At 44.4% G+C, this 25,592-nt stretch overlaps 1 protein-coding gene and 1 pseudogene across 1 annotated transcript; one reads left to right on the top strand and one right to left on the bottom strand.

Moving 5' to 3' along the window:
• The window catches only part of LOC124694793, a 39,265-nt pseudogene extending 32,766 nt beyond the window's left edge, over positions 1–6,499 (top strand).
• A 13,411-nt stretch (positions 6,500–19,910) lies between these two features.
• Positions 19,911–20,906, bottom strand: LOC124694792 (uncharacterized protein At3g28850-like). Its single transcript, XM_047227738.1, has one exon. It carries the CDS (start codon positions 20,904–20,906, stop codon positions 19,911–19,913), a length of 996 nt encoding a protein of 331 aa, XP_047083694.1.
• Between the last annotated feature and the right edge of the window lie 4,686 nt (positions 20,907–25,592).

The following is a 25,592-nucleotide window of genomic DNA, read 5'->3' as shown; positions in this document are numbered from 1 at the left end:
CTCTCTTATTCCCCCAATAGCTTTTGTAGCTTTGTTGGAATTTGAGAGAGAAGGACTTGAGCATCTTTGTGGTGTTCTTGCCATTGCATTTGGTGCGTCGGTTTGAGCTTGTTTTGCCTCCATTGTTGACCTTCTTTGAGCTTGCTATCTTCCTCTCCCTCCAATGATTCTTGCATCCATTTGAGAGAAAGATAGAGGAGATCTAGATCTACATCTTCACCAATCAAATCCCTCTCTTTGTGAGGGGAATCCACTAGATCTAGATCTTGGAGAAATTTGGTGTTCCTCCTCTTATTTGTTCTTCCTCTCTTATTCCCCCAATAGCTTTTGTAGCTTTGTTGGAATTTGAGAGAGAAGGACTTGAGCATCTTTGTGGTGTTCTTGCCATTGCATTTGGTGCGTCGGTTTGAGCTTGTTTTGCCTCCATTGTTGACCTTCTTTGAGCTTGCTATCTTCCTCTCCCTCCAATGATTCTTGCATCCATTTGAGAGAAAGATAGAGGAGATCTAGATCTACATCTTCACCAATCAAATCCCTCTCTTTGTGAGGTGAATCCACTAGATCTAGATCTTGGAGAAATTTGGTGTTCCTCCTCTTATTTGTTCTTCCTCTCTTATTCCCCCAATAGCTTTTGTAGCTTTGTTGGAATTTGAGAGAGAAGGACTTGAGCATCTTTGTGGTGTTCTTGCCATTGCATTTGGTGCATCGGTTTGAGTTCTCCACGGTGATTCGTGGTGGTGAAAACAAGAAGGTTGTTACTCTTGGGTTCTTGGAACCCTAGACGGATTCTAGGCCTTTGTGGCGATTTGCTGGGAGCCTCCAATTAAGTTGTGGATGTGTTCCCTAATCTTTGTGTAAGGCCCGATTTCCGCCTCGAAGGAAATCCCTTAGTGGAACCGTGACCTAGGCCTTTGTGGCGAGGGTCACCGGAGATTTAGGTGAGGCGCCTTCGTGGCGTTCGGTGTGTGGTGTGAGTACCGCATCTTGGGGTGAGGCCTTTGTGGCGTTGGTGTGCATCGAGCAACCACACCTCAAGGTGAGCCTCTTGTGGCATTCGGGAGCACTAAGCAACCGCACCTCTCCACCGGAGATTAGCACTCGCAAGAGTGTGAACTCTGGGATAAATCATTGTCTCCCGCGTGACTCGGTTATCTCTATACCCGAGCTCTTTACTTATGCACTTTACCTTGTGATAGCCATCGTGCTTGAAGTTATGTATATCTTGCTATCACATACTTGCTTGTATTGCTTAGCATAAGTTGTTGGTGCACATAGGTGAACAATAGTATATAGGCTTTGGGCTTGAAAAAGTAAACGCTAGTTTTATTCCGCATTTGTTAAGCCCATCCCGTAAAAGTTTTAAATCTCCTATTCACCCCCCCCCCCTCTAGGCGACATCCGTGTCCTTTCAACATTGCCAACACCAATTATTTTACCATTGATAGTAGGAGGTGTAGCAACATGTGAAGCATTAACATTACTAGTGGTGGTAATAGTCCAAACTTTAGCTACATTATTCTCTTTAGCTAGTTTTTCATTTTCTTCTCTTTCCCACCTAGCATGCAATTCAACCATCAATCTAATATTTTCATTAATTCGAACTTGGATGGCATTTGTTATAGTAACAATTTTATTATCAATATCCTCTGGTTTAGCAGCCATTCTATTAATTAAGGAGGATTGTGACGCAGACATGTATGAGATTCGGTTTTCAGCATTTGAAATCTTAGTTTGCAAACCCGAAATCTCCATATTCAAATTTTCAAGTTGATTTCCTATATTTTTCAACAAGGTAGATTGTTCATTCATAGTTTTAGTAAACAATTGATTTTGCTCATATTGTGATTGCATAAAGCTCTTAGTGGATCTTTCAATTTCTAGCATCTTTTCCTCATATCTACCATAAGAATTACCATAATCATTACCACTAGCGGAAGGATATGGCCTATAGTTGTTACCAGAATTATTCCTATAAGCATTGTTGTTGAAATTATTACTTTTAATGAAATTCACATCAACATGTTCTTCTTGGGCAACCAATGAAGCTAAAGGAACATTATTAGGATCAACATTAGATCTACCATTCACAAGCATAGACATGATAGCATCAATCTTATCACTTAAGGAGGAGGTTTCTTCAACAGAATTTACCTTCTTACCTTGTGGAGCTCTTTCCGTGTGCCATTCAGAGTAATTTATCATCATATCATCAAGAATCTTTGTTGCCGCCCCCAAAGTGATGGACATAAAGGTACCTCCAGCAGCTGAATCCAATAGGTTCCGCGAGGAAAAATTCAGTCCTGCATAAAAGGTTTGGATGATCATCCAAGTAGTTAGTCCATGGGTTGGGCAATTCTTTACCAAAGATTTCATTCTCTCCCATGCTTGAGCAACATGTTCATTATCCAATTGCTTAAAATTCATTATGCTACTTCTCAAAGAAATAATTTTAGCGGGAGGATAATATCTACCAATAAAAGCATCCTTACATTTAGTCCATGAATCAATACTATTTCTAGGCGAGAGATAGCAACCAATCTTTAGCTCTTCCTCTTAAGGAGAAAGGAAACAATTTCAATTTTATAATGTCACCATCTACATCCTTATACTTTTACATTTCACATAGTTCAACAAAATTATTAAGATGGGCAGCGACATCATCGGAACTAACACCGGAAAATTGCTCTCTCATAACAAGATTTAGTAAAGCGAGGTTTAATTTCAAAGAATTCTGCTGTAGTAGCAGGTGGAGCAATAGGTGTGCATAAGAAATCATTATTATTTGTGCTAGTAAAGTCACACAACTTAGTATTCTCAACAGTACCCATTTTAGCAGTAGTAAATAAAGTAAACTAGATAAAGTAAATGCAAGTAACTATTTTTTTGTGTTTTCGATATAGAGAGCAAGACAGTAAATAAAGTAAAACTAGCAACTAATTTTTTTGTGTTTTTGATATAAGAGCAAAAAAAGCAGTAAATAAAATAAAGTGAAGCAAGACAAAAACAAAGTAAAGAGATTGGATGTGGGAGACTCCCCTTGCAGCGTGTCTTGATCTCCCCGGCAACGGCGCCAGAAATTTACTTGCTAGCGTGTAGTTGACACGTCCGTTGGGAACCCCAAGAGGAAGGTGTGATGCGCACAGCAGTAAGTTTCCCTCAGTAAGAAACCAAAGTTATCGAACCAGTAGGAGTCAAGGAGCACGTGAAGGTTGTTGGTGGCGGAGTGTAGTGCGGCGCAACACCAGGGATTCTGGCGACAACGTGGAACCTGCACAACACAATAAAAGTACTTTGCCCCAACGTAACAGTGAGGTTGTCAATCTCACCGGCTTGCTGTAAACAAAGGATTAGATGCATAGTGTGGATGATGATGATTGTTTGCGAAGAACAGTAAAGAACAATTGCAGTAGATTGTATTTCAGATGTAAAGAATTGGACCGGGGTCCACGGTTCACTAGTGGTGTCTCTCCCATAAGATAAACAGATGTTGGGTGAACAAATTACAGTTGGGCAATTGACAAATAAAGAAGGCATAACAATGCACATACATATATCATGATGAGTACTATGAGATTTAATCAGGGCATTACGACAAAGTACATAGACCGCTATCCAGCATGCATCTATGCCTAAAAAGTCCACCTTCGGGTTATCATCCGAACCCCTTCCAGTATTAAGTTGCAAACAACAGACAATTGCATTAAGTATGGTGCGTAATGTAATCAACACAAATATCCTTAGACAAAGCATCGATGTTTTATCCCTAGTGGCAACGACACATCCACAACCTTAGAACTTTCTCATCCATTGTCCCAGATTTAATGGAGGCATGAACCCACTATCGAGCATAAATACTCCCTCTTGGAGTCACAAGTATCAACTTGGCCGGAGCCTCTACTAGCAACGAAGAGCATGCAAGAACATAAACAACATATATGATAGATTGATAATCAACTTGACATAGTATTCAATATTCATCGGATCCCAACAAACACAACATGTAGCATTACAAATAGATGATCTTGATCATGATAGGCAGCTCACAAGATCTAACATGATAGCACAATGAGGAGAAGACAACCATCTAGCTACTGCTATGGACCCATAGTCCGGGGGTGGACTACTCACACATCGATCCGGAGGCGATCATGGCGATGAAGAGACCTCCGGGAGATGATTCCCCTCTCCGGCAGGGTAGCGGAGGCGATCTCCTGAATCCCCCGAGATGGGATTGGCGGCGGCGGCGTCTCTGGAAGGTTTTCCGTATCGTGGCTCTCGGTACTGGGGTATTCGCGACGAATGCTTTAAGTAGGCGGAAGGGCAGGTCAGGAGGCGTCACGGGGGCCCCACACACTAGGGCCACGTGGGCCCCCTGTAGGCCGCGCCGCCCTAGTGTGGCGGCGCCCCGTGGCCCCACTTTGTTTCCTCTTCGGACTTCTGGAAGCTTCGTGGAAAAATAGGCCCCTGGGCGTTGATTTCGTCCAATTCCGAGAATATTTCCTTACTAGGATTTCTGAAACCAAAAATAGCAGAAAACGGCAAGCGGCTCTTCGGCATCTCGTCAATAGGTTAGTGCCGGAAAATGCATAATAATGACATATAATGTGTATAAAACATGTGAGTATCATCATAAAAGTAGCATGGAACATAAGAAATTATAGATACGTTTGAGACGTATCAGGGACCTGGAGCTTTGGATCACAAGAGGGGAGCCACGAGGCCCAAACAAGGACAGGTGGCGCGCCCACCTGCATAGGGCACTCCACCAGGGCCCGTTTGGCCCTCGGTCATCGTCTCGCCTCCCCCTTCGTGTGGTGTCTTATGTACTCTAAAACCTACCCTGCTAGAGGCACAAAACGTTTTGCGAAACAGAACGCTGCCAAGACTATGATCTTCATTTCGGGGGTCAGATTGATCCTTCTCTCCACCCCGGAGAGAGGGATTTCGAGGGCTTCTTCCTCGTCACCGCCGCCAACGTCATCACCAACCGCCATGGTCTCACTCTCCATCACCATGAGTGAATAGTTCTCTGTAGGCTTAAGAGGTGGATGGAGGTTGGATGAGATTGGTCATGTAATCATCCATATGTATCGAGATTTGAGATGTTTGTCTTGAAGATATTCATGCATGAGTATTGGTACACCTCTGCTATGTTTGATGCTTGTTACTAGGGTCTGGGTGACATGATTTCAGTACTAAACCTATATTGTTGTATCATGTATATGGGGTTGGTATCTATTTGCAAGGTGTATTGCTTATTATTATGTTGACCCTGCGAATCCCTAAGGTGACAAATAGGGAAAAACAAGGGGAATATGTGATAGTTTGAGGATATTGTGTGTTCATGAATCTTAATGCGTTGTTCAGGGCTATTCGAAAGGATAGACCTTAATTGCTTGTAGTTCCAAGTTGTCCCGGTAAAATGGGCAAGCAGGATAAAAGATGTTATATATGCAAATTCTCTTTGTTAGTACGCATAGCTATATTTTGAGCACACAGCTACACACAACTGAATTATAGATGGATGCTATGTTAGTTGGATTACATTATATGATCAATATCATTTATACAACACCCCACTACTACATCATGCCTACGCTTTTAGCCACGAAAAGTTACATAAATACTACTTCTGATGAAAACTGGAAATTTGCTGCTATTGTTTACTATTTCAATCAGCTGCTATAAAATCACCACTTTCTTTGTGAGTTTATTGATATCCATGTGTGTATGAGAGTGACGTCTCAATTGCTAAAGTCTTATTGCTATTCTTGTTTTCCCCTTGATTCGAATTATAAATTTGGGTAATACTTCTCATCGAAGATTTCAGCAATCCCCTATACTTGTGGGCATCAATCGTGAGATTTAACACGGTGAACCCAAGGGCACCCCAGCTGAGAGCTCCTCATTCCAGGACGGTGTCAGGGTTGGCGCGTTCTAACTTCTACTCAACTTGATCGGTAAGATTCAGTTAACAAACTCCTAGTGTCAAACTAACTCTTCTCCGAAACCTGAAGCTTCCTGACACTTAACATGCACGCGCATCTGTAGATCGTCCCGGGGTTCAGCTTGTTCCTGATCGAGCCGATGTGCAAGCGGCTAGGCCCGAGGGTGGTGCGGGTGTCCAGAAACTTCCTCGTCTGCATCGCTATGGCTGCCACCTCCATCATATTGGTGGTCTACCAAGGAATTCCATGAGTACGTCCAGCATACCATCACCGCCAGCAAGGACATCAAGATCGTATGCATGGTCCTCTTCGCATTCCTTGGAGTGCCTCTCGTTGTAAGCATCACATCAACGACACTTGATCCAGCCAGACCGATCGACAAAGTCCCTCTAGCTTTTGTTCAATTTTTGTTCTGATGGATGAGAGAACCTCTAACAACGATGCAGATTATGTACATCATTCCCTTTGCGGTGATAGTGCACTTGGCGGCAAACAAACAAGGCCAAGGGTTGTGCACCGACGTGATGAAGATCTCCATCCTCATCCCATAGGTGATCAGCTATTGTATGTGTTTTTGTATGTGTGCAAGTGTGTGTAACAGAAACGGACAAGGGGAATGTGGTCCACCATTACCGGCTAATTTAACCGAGACGGCCGACTAAGGTTTAGTCGGGTGAATCACATATCACTGATCGAGAAGAGAGTTGAGCTATTAAAGGGATGATAATAAGTCGCCTATATCTTGACAAGGTATATCGTGAGACAAAAGAGACTTAGATGAAAGTCTCAATGGAAAGGTTTGTTGTCTTGCCTCTATGATACTTTGGGGTCGGCATATTCTACTACGAGTGGCTACCGACTGATCGATTGCAATTTGAAATCCAATCGTGTCCAACTCGCCATGAGCCTATGAGGTCACACACTTAAGAGCAAGGGGTGAGTCAGATGTGACCCGATTAACAAATGAGTTGGCTGGGGTGGACTGAGAAGGAAACGGACTGGGTCAGCGAGTTGGACTCACAGTGAGTAAGATATGGTTCAAGTAATTGGCCAAAACCCAAACTTACTCCCCTATATATAGTGAAGGCAATGGTTGTGCCGCCACATGGTTAGACCTTTCCATGTGTTTGAAACTGTAGCCTTAATTTACTCAATTCCAGCCGTCGTACCAAACCTAGAAATCCGCCGCCGGCCGGAGATCCTCCTCGTACGTGTGGATACCAACGAAGGTGGTGTACGTTCAACACTTCATCGATCGTGGGATTTGATCAGACCGAGACTGCACTAACTCGACGCGCTTCACCAAGTTCCGCACATGCGCGTCTATTCGTAATTGTCTTCTGTCCTTCTACCTCAGCTAGATCTTGGGCATACCGTGTAGGGAAAACACTTTTTGTTTCTTCTCTACATGGACCAAGAATATATCATAAGCTTTTTTGGTATATGCAATGGTTGTAGTAGACCATGCTTGCCTACATACTCAGCTTTAGCTTGATAACACACTATACGGTGAGTTACATATTTCCTGACTACCTTTAAGTTGTGGCCAAGAAAAGATTGATATGATCTTGTGATAAGTTGTCGTAACCTGGTTGTGACCTCCAGTACAACTCGTATATAGCAATCATAATTGCTTGTTTTGCTTCCTTATGATTGCCCAGCTAGATTCTACTTTAGTATTTGATTATGCCATCGTGTAATGATTATCCTTGAGCATCCGAATAGACAAATATGAGTCGATTTAACAATTCATTTGCATGTGGATATGTAAGATAACTTTCCAGTACAATCTCCAGTCATCTAGGCTTACCGACATATATAGATGTCAACTCCTCTGACTCAGGGAATCTTAACAAGGCACCATCCATAATTTTATTTGTACCTTACTTGTACTTCATTTTATAATGCATGCCTAATAGTTTTCAGAATGCCTTATGTTGAATAAATTTAATGAGATGTTGAGATTCCTAATGGGTAAATATTTTGTGCTCAGTATATATGATGAATTCCTTGTGCTGCAAATAAGGTTTCCATTTTTCTATAGCTAAAATCATAGGTAGGTATTATTTTTCATAGATTGATAAAGTTTGTGCTTTAGGACTCTCAATGCCTTACTGTGATATGCAATAGGGTGTCCTTTTTGGTATAGCACGTCTCCAATTCTGACACCAGATGTGTACCACAAAGTTGTAGTTAAAATTGTGTAGAGCTAAAACCAGTGATGCAAATAATGGATGTTTCAATGCGAGGAATGCTTCCTGAGCTGCCCTTGTCCAAATAAATTGCACATTCTTCTTGAGAATTTTTTTCCATGGTTTATTGATTGAACCATAATTAACAATAATTTTTCTGTCTAGCTAAACACAAAAAAGCTCTGATGTGCTTGACAGTTTGTGGGACATGCCAATGTTTAATAGCTTGGTTCTTAGTGGCATCAGTAGCCACGGCTCCTTCACTAATCACATGCCTTAAATATTTCAAGATAGTCTGAGCAAATGATCACTTTGACATATTGACATACACATGACTTTGTATCAATGTGCTCAATACTTGTTGCAATAGTTTCTTATGTGCAGGTAATGAAGTTCGGACCTGAATATCATCCATGAATACAATCACTCCGTTACATGCCTTTGTTACATTTTTCTAACGATTCCATGTCCAATATCATGTTATAACATTTGAGAGGAAATACTCTAACATGTGTTTCAGATTTAGTATCCTAGGTTCCTGACTTCAAGGTTGGAAACTTTTTCACTAACCAGTTGTTTCCCATTGGCAATAGTGACTTGTACTGGAGCAATCTGTTGCACAGGTAGCTAGAGAGTATTGGACATAGATGTGCTAATGAAGTTTCTAGAACTACCAGAGTCGATATGTATTAGAATTTGAGTTTTATATATGTGGCCCAACAATCTCATCATTTTCTTGCTTGTTGTCCCTTCAGCAGTAGATGACTCATGACTTGCTCTGTTTTAGATTCATTGCTGCTATCACAATCATGATCTTCATCATTCGAATATGAATCATTGTCAATATGCAGGGCTGCACAAATTTCTTCCATGACTGCAACTCCACTTGTTTGAGACATTTGTGAGAAAGTCCATATTTACTTAAACACTTGAAACATTCACCCGTAGCTCTTCACTGAGCTCTTGGATCATCTAATTTGGTTGGTGCAGTTATTGCTTGCTTCACAACTATCACAATTTAGTTGTTAGCTAGATGTTGTCCCAATTTGCTAGATCGAGCTTTGTTATGCCAGTTCTTGTATTCACATCTAGGTCTACTGAATTCTTGAGATTTTGCTTCTTGTAAAAGAGACAAGGTAATAGCACCATCAATTGTTCTAAGCTGATGTAAAACTTGAGCTTGTTCAAAAAAAACTGTAGTTGATTCAATATGCCTGTTTAGTCCCTTTACAAATTTAGCAGCAAAGAAGGTGTCATCTAGGGAAGGATTTTGTGCCGGCACCTGATGCTACAAGAACTCAAATCCCCTAGCGTAAGATTCCACATCATGTAACTTTTTAATGTGAGAATTCTACTCATGTTAGCATAGTACAAATTCTTACCAAATTTCTGGCGGATCGCCACACACAGGTGTGCCCAACTAGCTATATCATGTTGTGAGCATAGGTTTGCAACCACATGGCCGCAGAACTGATGGAATGTAGTGTTGAGTATTACGTCGACTTTATATTCTTCTAGAACATCAATAGCGTAGACATATTTTCTGTTTTTTTCTTTCCACAACTTAGGATGAGTGCAATCAAATTTAGGGAAATTTGTTTTAGGCATGTGAAACTCCTGATTATGGTATTATTTTCCACCTCTATGGTTGTGAAACTAAACATGTGATGCGCTAGAATCAAACTGTATAAGGGTAGTGAGAACCGTAAAATTGACAAGAGCCTGCTCGGAAGCAGTGCCCTGGTTCTCAATGTCTTCGTTGTGCTCATACATGCTAGATGATGTGCCAAGCAAAGTATTGATTGTGCCCTCACTGGAGGTGAGTCGCGTGCCCATTTGAAGCATCTGTGCTTCGACAACATCAACCTTGTTGGCGGTATTGTCATGTGACCTGAGTAAGCTTTTAGTAGTGACCCATAGTTTGTGACAACTTATTATATTCCGAGTCATCGCTGGTACTACAGACACCAAATCCGCGAGAATACTGTTTAGCTGCTCCGATAGGTCTTCTACAGTGAGAGCCATGGCCGTAGCTTGTTGCTCGACCGCAGTAACCCGCACCGTCAATGTTGGTGGGTGAGCCGTGATGAAGAAGCTTCCAACTACAACTCTACTGCCACCGAGACCAACGAGTATTAAGAACTTTGTTCCTCTGTAGTCAACCTAAGAACACGTCCTAGACCACACCGAGATGACCGAACCAACATGATTTTTACCCTAGCGCAAGGTATGGCAAAGGAAACTTCATCGTCACCAAATATATGGCCGAATGAACACCCACGTCGATTCACACCAAATCCCCAACGCAACCGTGAACAATGAAGCCTCCGCACACCGCCGCTGCGAACACAAACAAGAGTAGGGCTTTTATGAGAGATCCCAACCCACTCTAGCTGCGCCCGATACAGATCTCAAAGAATCTCTCTGATTGTGTGTGGATTTTCGACGATCTCTCCGATTGAGTGGCTCTTGATATCAATTGTGACGGTCCTTGCTAGTTGAACCCACCGGATAGCACGGAATCATCCAGTTAACATCCAACTAGATTTAGATGTGCGCCTTGGCGCACGATCCCGTGAAACTCGAACCGATCTACTTCTAAATAGAAATGCGCTATATAGAATTTAGAAAACAAAGTTAATAAGGTGAAATTAGACCCAACCACACAAAAACAAACGGAACAACAATACTTATATAGAATCATGAAAATAGTTAAATATACTACTTCCACCGATCCCAAAAAAATGCCGGATGATTAATACAATTGTGTTTGACAATTAAAACCTTCTAGAATCAGAAAATTCAACTTTGGTGACGTTTCAAGGTCCTCGGCACTAACCGGGCGAGCGGGCGCTAGGCGAGCTCGACGTGGACGGGATCGAGCCTCCATCTCAAGCGCCGGCTTCGGATGCTGCTTGGGCTTTCTGCCGGTGCCATATGGGTCGCCATCTCAAGGAAGGCAGAGCCATTGGAGGCCGAGGTCAACCCTATCACGGGCGTGGTCACAATATGCATAAGACGGTAGATGCGAGAACATGATACGTCACTATATGCTTAGCAACACTGGCTTAATTGCACTAAAATGGATCAATACAATAGGTGGTTTAGCCGGAACTTGTTTCAGTAGCTTGATAAAGTTGTAAATATAGTTACCTGAATCAACTGGAAATTATACATGGATCAGTCTAATCCAATCAACCAGAATCAATGAAGGAATTCTAACAACAGATCATGGTACCAAAACACCTAAAATCCATCAAAGACATTCTAAGTAAACATGTTTAACCAGATATCTGAAACTGGTATTAGACGGTTTAGATAGCGCAACAATCAAGTATCACTCGCAACTTTCAGTTTTTGCTAATCATTTCAGCCATCTGCTTATGAAGATCAGGATTGCATAAAGAGCTCACCGCTGAGATAGTTAGTACCTCTCATAGCATCATGCCAACCTCATACACCCCGTTGCGGTGGAAGGTGAATGTATCGTACATAGAAGATTAAGCTAAATCACATGGGAGTGGCTACATACCTGGAAATGTCAATTTGTTATCATCATCTTTCCAAAAAATAGAGGTATGAGCACATGCATGATTAGGACTTGGAAGGACAGAAGCAAGACAAAAAAAGAAACTAACAACTCTGAATCATCTTGTGATCATAAGAAAAATAATATCTCTTTCAATAGCATGATATATTAAAGAAAAGGAGCGCACAAATATCATACAATTTCAACCTATATGTGAATAAAATAAAAACTTGAAATTGTCCTCAATATAACCTAAGGTGCCTTTGAACTTTCTCACTTGCTTATTCCATGCAAAGGATATAAAAGCATTCATAATTATCTAAGAGCGGGAATTTTATATGGTGAAAAATCACAAAATCAGTTATCATGTAAGCACGGAAGCAACAATAAGCCAGCGCAAATCCGATATGAGCTCATATATTCGTGAGGAAACAATCTTCACATAATAAATTAGCAGCCACCGATAATACAAACATGAAAAAAATATTGCTAAAAGGGAAGAAGATATCAAGCAGATACAGACTTCCAACATACAATGAATGAAATAAATAAAACACAAGCATCTATGTCTTCTTCCGCCTGGGCTAACGCAAAAGACACAAGGAGTATTGAGAGAGTACAAAGCCGGAAGCAAAGGAGAAGAATCAATTATGCTCTACAGGAACTACATTATTCTGAGTTGTCTATTTGTACGGATAGTAAATTATATTACTCTTCAATCCTTTAGGGTATGTGTAGATACGTACCGTTATTTAGCACTACAACAACAATAGTGTTCATCATACCTGAGGAAACAATGGCACACCAGATGCATGTATTTAGAAATTTTCCCATAGATCTGCCTATTTGTCTTCTCTTCTCCTCCCCATGCGAAATTAAATCATATATCTCAGCGGCTGCCAAAAAACATATATCTTTCGGTGCAGAGTTGAAACATAAACAATCTTGAATCATTACATATCTTATGAAACACTACTCCGCGACACCATAAAGCATGGTAATGAACATACATAATGTTTAAGGCACAAACAATCTTGATAAAAGATAATAGTGACTGCATATCAAATTAATGTGTACTAAATAATATGACTATTTTAGTATGCAGCAACATTTCAAGTACGACCAAAATAAGGATGATAACCTGGTGGCGCTCAATATACTACTGCTTGAAAGCACCCGAGTTCCTTACAAAGTGCACAAGAATTGAATATCTACGCCAACAAATAACTGAATGGTATTGTCTCCCTTTGACATCTTGCCTATAGCACGATACACAAGCTGTAAGGATATGCTAGTTGCAGGTGTATACAAATCCACGCCAGTTAACATGTATAAGTTGTCGTGACTTTTCCATTTTTTAGAAAGATAATTTGCCCCATCTTATTGACTTATGGGAAGGCCTGAAGATAATAAGGCTGAAGCTGGACCTAGAAATGAGCTATGAATATATACGTAAAAGCATTTCTCCAGGCATTGTTGTTACTCCTAAACTGCAGTTAACACAGACATAATGGCGTCGAACCAACCAGCATAATAAACTACTTTCTATGTTTCCTAATATAAGAGGGGTAAGCTGATTTAACCTACCAAAATATCTTATATTAGGGAATGGAGGGAGTACATCGTTAGCCGCTTGAACTATGAGGAAAGAATGTATTAAGCCGACACGTGTATCTCAGTCCAATGAAGAGGGAAACGTTGCAGAATGTACCTTGTCAATCCACATGTCAACCAAAGAGAGCAGCAGATTATCTTTTACAGATTTCCCTGGCCGTTGAATGTTTGCCAAAAGGGCAGGCTCTGATAATAGCTGCGCTGAAAAATTCGTATTCATCGCCAAAAGCCTAGCAAGAATTGCTCTAGGGGATGCATGCACGATTGTCCTTGAAGGTCGTCATTACCCATGTAGGCATGCTAAAAAGGATTGAAGAATGAAGGATTATAAAGCTGGGACTCTAGGCAGGAAACTAAGGCTAAGCACAGCCCATGCAATGTAATGAGAAGCCTATTCAGATTAATTAAATATTTCTCATCTGCTATATTTCAAAAGGAAAGTAAGAACACATTCTTCAAATAGAACTATATTTCTCATCTGATATTGTACTTTTGTATAACATATGCAAATATTTATAGAGAGAAGCACGTATTACCTGTTAAATAAATCAGAGCTAGATACCCAATCTATGAAAGAAGACGGCAGTTGCGCTCCCACCGCTGAAACGCACAGGTGGCCCCTGAGCCTGCATGATGAGTGCCAATCATCACATAAATCAAATGCATCATACAATTGCGACAAATTACAGACTGCTCTCCAAAAAAATGCATTTTTGGTACATCAAACAACTTTTTGATACTAATTAGGGTCACTAATTGTAGTGCTGCACTGCTGCTTGCTCTAATTTACTATCCCTGCCCTATAGAAGCAATCTGCAATGGGTGACAATCGATTAAGCTTATACTACATGAACACATGATCATCCAAGGAATGCGTACGAAGAACAGTCACAAACACACATCTGAAATAGACTAAAAAAGCGCCACCTCTCGGGATCGGGATCAAGAACATCACAGCCTCAGATCGAGAAAGGGGATGGAGTGTGTACTGGAACCAACCTCAACCAGCTAACCACCGGGTCAGGGGTTGGCCATCCAAACCACGCAGCGGCACGCCACTTCCCTGCACCTGAGAAGAAATGGATGCTCAAATGATTAAGATGTCATGGTACTACCAGACAATGTTAAAAAGAACATTTCAGAGCTCAGTATTAGTGTATATGCAAAATTGATTTAACTCACTAAAACTCCTAACGGATTTCAGCGAAGACATGTTTTTCGCCTGCTTGCAAGATTATGCATTTGTATTTTTTTTTTGCAGATCACCCTCAAGAACTGAAAGAGGACCCTGCTGCAAGGTTATGCAAGCATCTTAGAAGAAGAGAAACAACCAATAAAGCATGATTAAATCTGACCACTGCAAACATGTAAAAAAAATATAGTGGGGGAGAGGCTAGGAGAAGCTGTGTTGCTGGTTGTAGTCTGAAGCAGCGAGAAATGAATATCATTCATTACCTGTTTCTGCTCAATGGTACTGGCAATATGCCTTGCAAAAATGGGTTCAGCCAGCTCATGAACTGGTGCTTCCTGACCTGAAAAGAATAAGAAAAGTGACATTTTAACGTTTGTAGGAGCTCATCAGAACAAGCAATAAATAGTTGATTAGAAGTAAAAAAATGTACTTGCCAGCAAATAACTGACATACTTATACATTAAAATTGTGGCTGCAGTTGTGGTTCTGTCCTAACATCATGTTTCAGTAGTTTTGCGATAGTGTACTTGGGGAGCATGTCATTACATACGTATATGAGATCTGATACTTTAGGTCAGATGGAATTTAATTCCCATTAGCCTCGATAATAAAGAACGGGGAGCCATGTTACATAACAAGTAGGCATGGAGGTCAAAGATAATCCAAAAGGGACAAAATAATGCATGCTAAAAGTATGAAAGGTATGTTTTGTTCGCGTAAATGCTACTAACAAAGATTATAGGCAACCCACTGGAAGAATATCGTAAATAAATCGTATATTGAAGGAGGAATGACTATATCTAGTAAAAGTAGTAAGGAAGATAACAATATTGAACAATATAAAAGCTTAACAAAATTGTCAATAGCAGATGAGACTTCTTCCTCGGTAAAACCCAAACGGAGCAAAGAAACAATTTTATCCATTTCCCCATACAATAATTCAACCATTTCAAAATTAAATTACAGCCTGTTAGTTACTCACCTTTGTATACAATCCAAAATCCAACATATCCAAGGTGTTGAAAAAAGTAAAACAAATTATAAACGTAGGCAACAGCCATGATAAACGCTAGTAATGTTGTCCGAAGTTGTTGGCCGTTAGTATTGTTAATAAACAAATGTATACAATGTAGATGGTTGGATACCTCTAAGTTTACTTCATATCTACAGAGATCAAGATTCAGAAGTAGAAACGACAACCGAGAGAAAACAAAAGGCACTCTACCTCATTCATAGCATGTCCATGTTCCTTGCCTCTGGAGAAACATGCTCCCCGAGCAATGACAAGCCAATCCACAAGTTGATCAAGTGGCGCTTTCTCACCTGACTAAAACATATTATCATTATAATGTATATTAAGAATAAGATCATTATCAAACACACCTAAATTGTCATGTTTGCACCAAACAAATGGTGTTCTACCAAGCCTATAAGGGTGTAGTACTGATTCAGCTATAACTGATTAAAACTTTACTCTATGTTCGTCACCTGATGATGATAATCTGGCCGCACCCCATATTGCGCCTTCGTTGGTCTACTCAACCTTCTCTGTCCTTTGTACCTTAGCTGAAATTCCTGGAAACAAAAACTAAATCCTTGTTAATGAAAAGGGACAGAATGTGCATCTGAAATCCCTGTGTATGCATGTGACGACAGATTCCAATAGCAACCTACTCCTTCCTCCATGCAAGGTGAGGCAGAAAGAGGATTAGGCACATCATGTTATACATTAAAATTGTACTTGCCAGCAAATAACTGACATACTTATACATTAAAATTGTGGCTGCAGTTGTGGTTCTGTCCTAACATCATGTTTCAGTAGTTTTGCGATAGTGTACTTGGGGAGCATGTCATTACATACGTATATGAGATCTGATACTTTAGGTCAGATGGAATTTAATTCCCATTAGCCTCTGATAATAAAGAACGGGGAGCCATGTTACATAACAAGTAGGCATGTAGGTCAAAGATAATCCAAAAGGGACAAAATAATGCATGCTAAAAGTATGAAAGGTATGTTTTGTTCGCGTAAATGCTACTAACAAAGATTATAGGCAACCCACTGGAAGAATATCGTAAATCGTATATTGAAGGAGGAATGACTATATCTAGTAAAAGTAGTAAGGAAGATAACAATATTGAACAATATAAAAGCTTAACAAAATTGTCAATAGCGAGATGAGACTTCTTCCTCGGTAAAACCCAAACGGAGCAAAGAAACAATTTTATCCATTTCCCCATACAATAATTCAACCATTTCAAAATTAAATTACAGCCTGTTAGTTACTCACCTTTGTATACAATCCAAAATCCAACATATCCAAGGTGTTGAAAAAAGTAAAACAAATTATAAACGTAGGCAACAGCCATGATAAACGCTAGTAATGTTGTCCGAAGTTGTTGGCCGTTAGTATTGTTAATAAACAAATGTATACAATGTAGATGGTTGGATACCTCTAAGTTTACTTCATATCTACAGAGATCAAGATTCAGAAGTAGAAACGAGCAACCGAGAGAAAACAAAAGGCACTCTACCTCATTCATAGCATGTCCATGTTCCTTGCCTGCGGAGAAACATGCTCCCCGAGCAATGACAAGCCAATCCACAAGTTGATCAAGTGGCGCTTTCTCACCTGACTAAAACATATTATCATTATAATGTATATTAAGAATAAGATCATTATCAAACACACCTAAATTGTCATGTTTGCACCAAACAAATGGTGTTCTACCAAGCCTATAAGGGTGTAGTACTGATTCAGCTATAACTGATTAAAATTTTACTCTATGTTCGTCACCTGATGATGATAATCTGGCCGCACCCCATATTGCGCCTTCGTTGGTCTACTCAACCTTCTCTGTCCTTTGTACCTTAGCTGAAATTCCTGGAAACAAAAACTAAATCCTTGTTAATGAAAAGGGACAGAATGTGCATCTGAAATCCCTGTGTATGCATGTGACGACAGATTCTAATAGCAACCTACTCCTTCCTCCATGCAAGGTGAGGCGAGAAAGAGGATTAGGCACATGACTTCATACCTGCCGCACATATGTGTCTTCAGCGTCACCGGAGCCAATGCTAGTGATTTCCTACTCACCAAACCTGACACCAACCAAATCCTCGTTGCACCCACATCAAATCCACACCATGGTGTCGTTTGGGATTCATCACGGCCGGATCTATGGATGCCTACAACCTAGAATCGAAGTGTCAAGGATACATTGAGAGAAAGACAAATATTTTCGACCTGCTGACCTGGTGGAGGAAGTGGATAAAGATGACGGCTGTGGTGGCACAGCGGTACATAAGGCGTTGCAATGGCGTGGCCTGAAGACGAAGATGGCCGGACGGCCGACCGCGCTCATCCCACGGGAAGGAGAACAAACAGGAGAAACACATCGTTGTTCACCTTCCTCCGTGCTCCTCCACAGCTTCTGAGTTGGCTTGGCGCCCTCATCCATGGTGCCCTCCCTTCGCATCTCCTCGTTCCATCCATGGAGGAGACCAGAAAATGGGGTGGGGGAGGAGAAGTGGACGGGATTTGAGGGGGTTGAGGAGGAGGGGAACGTGAGGATTGGGTGGTTGAGAGACGAGACGAAGCTCGCGAGGGGATTGGGGACCGGGGAGAGAGAGGGGCGGGCGCGGAGCGGAGGCGGCGGGCTGGGAGCGGAGGAGGAAGGGGAGAGGGAGAGGGCGGGCGCGGAGCGGAGGGCGGCGGGCGGGAGCGGAGGAGGAAGGGGAGAGGGAGCGACGGGATTGGAGCTCGCAGCCACGCGCGACGGGAGAGTCCGGGCCGAGCGGGCTTCACGAGGACCCGTGGATAAAATGCGGGTCTGCGGGAGGGCCTCGCGCCCTGGATGGAATGGCTGGCCGAGATCGCGCCACGTCAGCTCGATCGGACGGCCCAAAATCCAAACGCCTGTGAGAGCCCCATGGGGGTGCAGCAATCATACCGTGAGATACAAGTTCCAGATACAAGGGAGAGTTTATTTGGGGAGGAAGAAAGATAGAGTAGTAGGTAGAGAGATGTGTAAAAAAAAGAGTAGTAGGTAGAGAGTAGCGCAGCTACAAGAATAATCAAAGATGCCTTTTTTTTCGTTTCTTCTGAACCCATTCTGCTAATGAGAGCAAGTACAATAAGTTCTAGTCAGCTGGCTACAAGGATTAAAATAATATATTTGTGTCTAGTTGGAGGAGAGAGAAGATGAGAGAGAATGTAAGTGGGCTCTTACGCAAGAGCTAGCCTCCTAAGCAAGTTGTGTGAATGAAAGGTGGATCATCCATTCAAAAAGTAGTGTCATCTTTCTTATAGACAACAACCAGTAATACTATTGGAGTTGCTCTAAGGGTGCAATCTCGAGCACACTGCCACAGCTTTGCTTGTCTTGGGCTTCACAGTCAGTGTGCTTGCATGGGTTGTGGCCTTGGTTATCATCGTGCGACATTCATCTTTTCAAAAATAACCACGATAAGAAATCACATTTAACAGAAATGATGAACTCGATAACCAACTTATTGCAAGTGTTGATCTATTTACAAATATGATCTTTTTTATATTTGCCAATAAAAATGATGATCAACATGGCAACGGTCAAAGCGTCACGTGAACAGGCGAAAGCTTGTCTAGGCTGCATAGGATCATGGCCGGCGATAAACAACTTAAATAGTTCTAGACGTGAATCTACACCACTGAAGATTTGGGACTAGTTGACACCACTTGTACAGCTACGGGTCTACTCTCAATGACAGTACTCTTTTGAATTTTTTTTTTTTGAACAAGACTCTTTTGAAATTAAAATTGAATAAAGCGACCAAATGAGTATCCTCTGAAATTACTAGTAGTAGTTACTCCAAACAAGGCTCGTCAGTTTCAACAAAACCTTGTGTCCACATCCTACTCGATGGTGATTGATCTAGAAACTACGAGGCTATGTCTTATACTGTACTAATCCACCGCGAATTTTTGGTTGCAGCACCTTGTTTTGCTCCAACAGTCCAACTGTCCCGATCTGATCGATAGCTCGCTTTGTAATTCATACAATTTCTTTATTTTCAAATGGGTGCTACCGTGCGGCGCCGGCTTTGAACAGAGACCATTGGCCGGGCTACGCTAGAGCCTAGATTTACCAGCGACTCCGACCACTCAACGGGACGCGTAAAGGAAACGGTCCACTGCCGTCGGGGCCGGCAAGAAACTATCTGAACTTGATGCGCAACATTTGGTTCATTTCAGAATTCAGAGTAACACCACATGAATCAAGTATGCAGTGCCTGCATCTCATTGACTCACAGAGATACATGCATGAAGAAAAAACAAGAGATCATTCACCGCCGATCAGGCGAAAAACACACAGGATCATGCATTCACAAAATCACAAGGCTGAGCACCACATAGAAATGGCGCGCCGAGCACAAAAAGAAGTTCTGAAACGTCTCAGGAGCAGCAGCAGACGGGGCACCTCACGATGCCATTCTCGTTGCACTCCGTGCACCGCCGGAACCCCGCGCCACCGTCGTCCATCCCTTCTTCTCCGTCGTCGTAGACCTCGTCCTCGTCGTCCACGTACACCTTGCAGCTACCGGAGCACTCCTCGCAGAGCACGAACCGTGCGTCGCCACAAGCCTCGCACGCGCCTGACTCGCCGGCCGCCGCGCTCTCGCACCCGGCGAGCCTCGCCGCCAGCTCCCCGTTCTCGTGCAGCCGCTTCAGCTCTTCCGCGTTTCCCACGAACTCCCCGTCCACGAACAGGCTCGGGAGGATCGGCGCGGCCGGCGTCCAGCACTTGGAGAGGGCGCCGCCCCTGAGGCCGAGGAGGCCGTGGAGCTCGTCGCGGAATTCGCGGTGCATGGACACGTCCCGCTCGTCGACGCGCACGCTGTATCCCTTGAGGATGGCGCGCGCCAGGCAGCAGTCCTCGTGCGTGGCGCGCACGCCGCGCAGCGACGTGAAGTAGAGCACGGCCTTCTTCTTGCGCGGCGGCGTCATGGGCTTGCTCGCCTTCACCTCGCCGTTCACGGAAGGCATCCTCATGGGCAGCGGCGTAACCTTGGACGACGCGGCGAACTCCTGCGGCGCCGCGATCGGGAACGAGAAGGAGTGACGTCCGAACGGCGCGGCCAGAAGTGGCGACTGCTCCTCGAGGCCGGCCATGAGCGCCCATGCGTCGATGTCCTCGGGCTCATTCGGCGGCGTCATGGTGGGCGTGCGCGGGACCAGCCTCCTGGGCGCGCGCGCCGTGGCCGCGGCCTCCAGCGCACGCAGCCCGGCGGCCTTGTCGATCTCGAGGGACCCAAGCGTCGACGACGTGAGCCGCACGAGGTGGACGCCGGCGTCGAAGCGGGCGGGGAACGACTGGCAGCGCGGTAGAGGGAGCGGAGAAGGGCAGTGCCGGAGGTCATGCCGGGCTTGCCTTGAGGTGGTGCACCCCATGATGGCAAATGGCAGTGCCAATTGGGCAACGTGAATGTGACTGGGTGTGATCAGTTAGCTAGGAGCGTGCTGCTTTAGAGGGGTTCTAGGTAGTGGATGGAATGAGCTGGATGCTAATCTATAGGGATCGAGGTTTAGGATCGTACATATATGGCATTGGGGAGATAAAATTAGCATGCGGGAGATGATAAGTGAAGAGGTCTAGTGCAAGTGTGGTTTAGTTTATGTAGTACTTGTCCTAGAAAGAATAGCAATAGTATTTTTTCCCCGAAACATCCTTTTCTGAAAGTAATGGAGTAATGGTTTCTGGAAAATTCACACTTTGGAGTTTGGACATTTGGAGCGAAGTTCAGATGTTTGTGGGCCAGTTCGTTGAGCGGGAGTAGTCGTCGTTCTGTTGATCTTTTAACCTTGTTAATTTTGTAAGCTTGTTGGTAATGAAGTATCTTATAGTAGGACCCTAATGAAAATTGCAGGTATGCATCAAACTGCGAGCTAATCAATCACCATGAGTGATGGGTAGGACCCTAATGAAAATTGCAGATAAATGTAAATTTCAATAATTTAAGCGCCCCAAGAGAGCAGCAAAAGAAAGGCACTAGTTAAAAACACGCCAGTAGGAGAAACGTTGACTGCAACATTGGTTATGGCTTCCTTAGTTAAACATTACACCTCTCATTTCTTGCATTGCTTTCTTCTTTTGCGTCACCAGTCACCTGTCCCCCTTGATTCTAGGGCCCTGTTCACAGGGCGCTGGTTTTGGAGCTTCTCTTTTGTTGCACTTGCACACAAACATATGTATGCTTGAACCTTTAGGGGCAGGCTAAAGTTTTGCATATAAAGAGTAGAGGCATGCGAGGAAGTTTTGGTTGATTTAATTGTTCACCTTTAATTCTGATTTTAATTTTGAATACTCACTCTCTCACCGTTTATTAGGTGTGCATGTATTCTAGGTCACAAATTTGATCAAGTTAGCATTAGTTATATGTCATAAAAATTATACCATTAGAAAGTTTAGATGTTCTATTTTCTAATAATATATTTTTTGCATTATATAATTTAAATTATATAGGTCAAATTGGCGACCTAGAGATACGGGAATGACTAGTAAACTGAGACGGAGGTGTTAGAGATATATTTGGTATACGTACGGTTTAGGTAGTCTAGGATAGAGATAGATCTTGTGTCTTGTCTTGCACTCCAAGATGATCCCTGTACGCCTATATATACTCGCCCATGAGGCTCAATAATACATCCATCATATTCCGCATATCTCTCTCCCTCTCTATTCTTCTACATGGTATCAGAGCCAAGAGGTCTTGAGTTCAAGACCCGGTTGGCGCAATATAAAATAAAAATATTGCAGCCCACTTTCGGTCCACGTTTAGGCCTGAGGGAGCCACACGTGAGGGGGAGTGTTGAAGTATAAATGCATTGCCTAATCTCTTCCATCAGATCGGTCTTTTGGTTGCATTGATTAGAGCATGCAGTTCTACATGTTGAAGTATAAATGCATTGCCTAATCTCTTCCATCAGATCGGTCTTTTGGTTGCATTGGTTAGAGCATGCAGTTCTACATGGTATCAGAGCAGCGCCGATCCTAACCTAGCCGCCGCCCAAGCTTCCGCGCCGCGCCGCCCCCGGAGAGGTCGATCTCCATGATCTACTCTGGGGGCCGCGCAATCCGTATGAGGGTTCGTTCGCCGATCCGTTGATCCGCTGCCCTCGAGTCTTTTTTTTTCCAATCCGTAGATTGGTTTTCTTTTTGCGTCGTCGGTCGCTCGACCGGCGTTTTCTTTTTTGGTTTACCGATCATAGATCGGATTGAGTCGCCCATCGCCGTCGTCCACTTGCGCCTCTACTCCAACAATGGCATCGACCTGCACCGGCCATCAACCGCACGGCACAGCCGCACGCGCCGCACACGGGCGCCCCTACGTGCGATGCAGCGAGGCTGTTTCGCCTGCACGGTCTCCATCGCCGGTTCATCTTCGCCGTCATCACCGGGACTACATCGACAACGCCGCCATCGACTCCGATCTGCGCGTCGTCCACGCCATGGCGCGTACAGCGTTGCCGTCGGTCTGATCAACCGATAGCGCGCACGTCTCCGCCAAGCACGTCCCCGAGCACGCGCATACCACCGATTGAGCATCGGGTTGCCGCTGCGTCGCCCCTTCGGGTCGCAGCGCCGCCGCCTTTGGTCCCCGCTGCTAGCCGACGACGCGCCTTCTGAGGCGCGTACGTCGCTGGTGGCGTTCCGCCGCTGCACCGACTCGCGCCCTGCAGCTACGCCGGCCCCTCAGGCCGTGGCGTCGCCGCACGCGGTCGCCTTCGCCGTCCCCCGCGCGTATGTCCGAGGCCACCACAGCGCCGCCCCTTCGGCGCGGGTCGCCTCCATCCGCGCATGGTCTTCGTCACGCCGCTGGGTCTTCCTCGCCTACTTCGTGTACCGCCGCCGCGCCCCACCCAGGTCGCCGCTGGGCTCACCAACCGCTCCGGGTCGCGCTGAGCTCGCCGACCACGCGCAACGCCCGTCTAGGCGTCCAGCATGACCACCCCTGGTCACCGCTGGGTTAGCCGCCTTCTACGTCTTCGTACACTACAGCTTCGCCGCCAGCGTCCTCGCCTCTTCCCCGACTACGTCACCTGCTACTCTACTCCGACACCCGTCGTCGAGACTCGCCTCTTCCCCGACTACACCACCTGCTCCTCTTCTCCGACACCCGTCGTCGAGACCTCCTCTACTAGTCTACTCCGACATGGCGCGCACTTTGTAATGTTCCCTACCCGACACGTTCCCGAGTCTGGCAAACTCGCGTCGGACGTCTCGTCTTCATCGGCTTCGACAACGTCTTCTTCGGCATCGCCTCTACGACTGCCTCGACCGCGTCACCGACTTCTTCTATGTGTACTCGGTTCTGGCAAAACCGAAGTATGCCTTCGTCCCCGACGTGCGCCTGGTTCTGGCAAAACTAGGGTCGCACCTCGTCCCCGACGGCTCCGACTGCATCGACTTCGGCATCGACGCCCTCTCCACGACTGCCTCGACGCGTCTCCGTCACTCTCCTCGCGCACTACGCGCTTGCGGCTACATCGACATCGGCACCCGCCCACGACATCAACCACGGCAATCCCTCGCGCGGCTCCCTCGACCAAGGTTGCAGCACCCACGCTCTCGGCTACCTCGACATCGGCATAAAGGGCTACCACCTCGCTTGCGCCTCACCAGCCTCCTCTCCAGTCCAAGCATCCGCGACGCAACTCCGTCCACGATGCTCCCACTACGACTGCGGGGGAGTGTCAGCCTTCTGGGGTCCACTTCGGTTTATCTCCAGTCTGACCGTCCGCGACGCTACTGTTGTTCACGTCACTACCGCTACGACTGCGGGGGAGTGTTAGAGATATATTTGGTATACGTACGGTTTAGGTAGTCTAGGATAGAGATAGATCTTGTGTCTTGTCTTGCACTCCAAGATGATCCCTGTACGCCTATATATACTCGCCCATGAGGCTCAATAATACATCCATCATATTCCGCATATCTCTCTCCCTCTCTATCCTTCAACAGGAGGGAGTAGATAGTTGTTGATCAGGGGAATATATATGACCAAAATTTACTATAGTGAGCATGTCAGGTTTTCTTTTTATTCTTGGCATTGGGATTAACTTCCGTTTTTCATGCATGAATGGATTTTTCTCAAGAGTTGTTATCTCTCCAATGGATGGAGGTATGAGAGGTATGCCATGACAGGAGTTTCACACTGTTTGTAGACTATTGTATTGCCTATGTTTTGTCAGAATATAGTTGCTTTACCTTCTAAACTGAATTTTGTTATTTCACTTATCAAGGTCTTAGTTGAATGTTCCGAGGTTCAAATGGTGATCCGAGAGGATTGGAAGCAACAGAATTATTTGTCTGCAGAGACACATTAGGAGCAGAATCATACGACTGTATAAATGGATACTAGTATGCAGAATTATACTACATTGTATATACCTAGGTCTAGACTGTTGTTAGCAGCTGCTGAAAGAGCCGGTCTAGGCATACATGCGGCAGAATCTGCGCACACACCAGAGAAAAGGTATAAAAGGCTGGGTAACCATAAATCCTTGGTAGGTTGGCCACGACGGCAGCCACGCGTGCGGGCATATTTCCCTTGTTGGAGGTTTCTCTACCTCCCTGGCTACGCGGGTGAAAACCCAATACTTCTTGGAATGGGCGGTGGCTACGCCTCTGGTGTGGTGTCCTTCTTGAAGGCGCCGCCTTGGGTAAAAGAGGCAACGTTTTGTTGGTCCAAGTTTGTTTGGTGGTCGTGGCTGGATCCTTCCACGGCGCTTCTTTTTGGTTCTCCGGCGAGGGTGCTATATCTTGTTGGAGATGTTGTTCCTTCGTGGCACCATATGCTTGCGTCATACCGGGTGAGCTCTTAGGCCCGGTGGTGGAGCTGTTTTGGCAGTGATCTTGGTTGTTCTTGGTGGTTATACTTGGGTTGTTCTTGGTGGTTATGCTTGGGTTGCTCTCTGGTTTCAATGGCTCTGGTCTCTGTTTGAGCTCTAGGGTGAGCGACTCCGGTCGACAGTGCGGTGCCCTTCGATCCAGGGTGAGGGAGCAGGGGATCTCTTCGGCTTCGGAGATGGAGCGGGGCAGTTGGCCCTTTGGAGTATGTTTGAGCTGGTATCTCT

Source organism: Lolium rigidum, chromosome 3, assembly GCF_022539505.1.
Source record: "Lolium rigidum isolate FL_2022 chromosome 3, APGP_CSIRO_Lrig_0.1, whole genome shotgun sequence".
Taxonomy (NCBI): Eukaryota; Viridiplantae; Streptophyta; class Magnoliopsida; order Poales; family Poaceae; genus Lolium; species Lolium rigidum.
Note: the sequence above shows the minus strand (reverse complement) of the source record. Positions and strands in the feature narration are given on the sequence as shown.

Excerpts from the sequence above, each read along its gene's own strand:
- LOC124694792 (XM_047227738.1), bottom strand. The coding sequence starts at position 20,906 with ATGGGGTGCACCACCTCAAGGCAAGCCCGGCATGACCTCCGGCACTGC.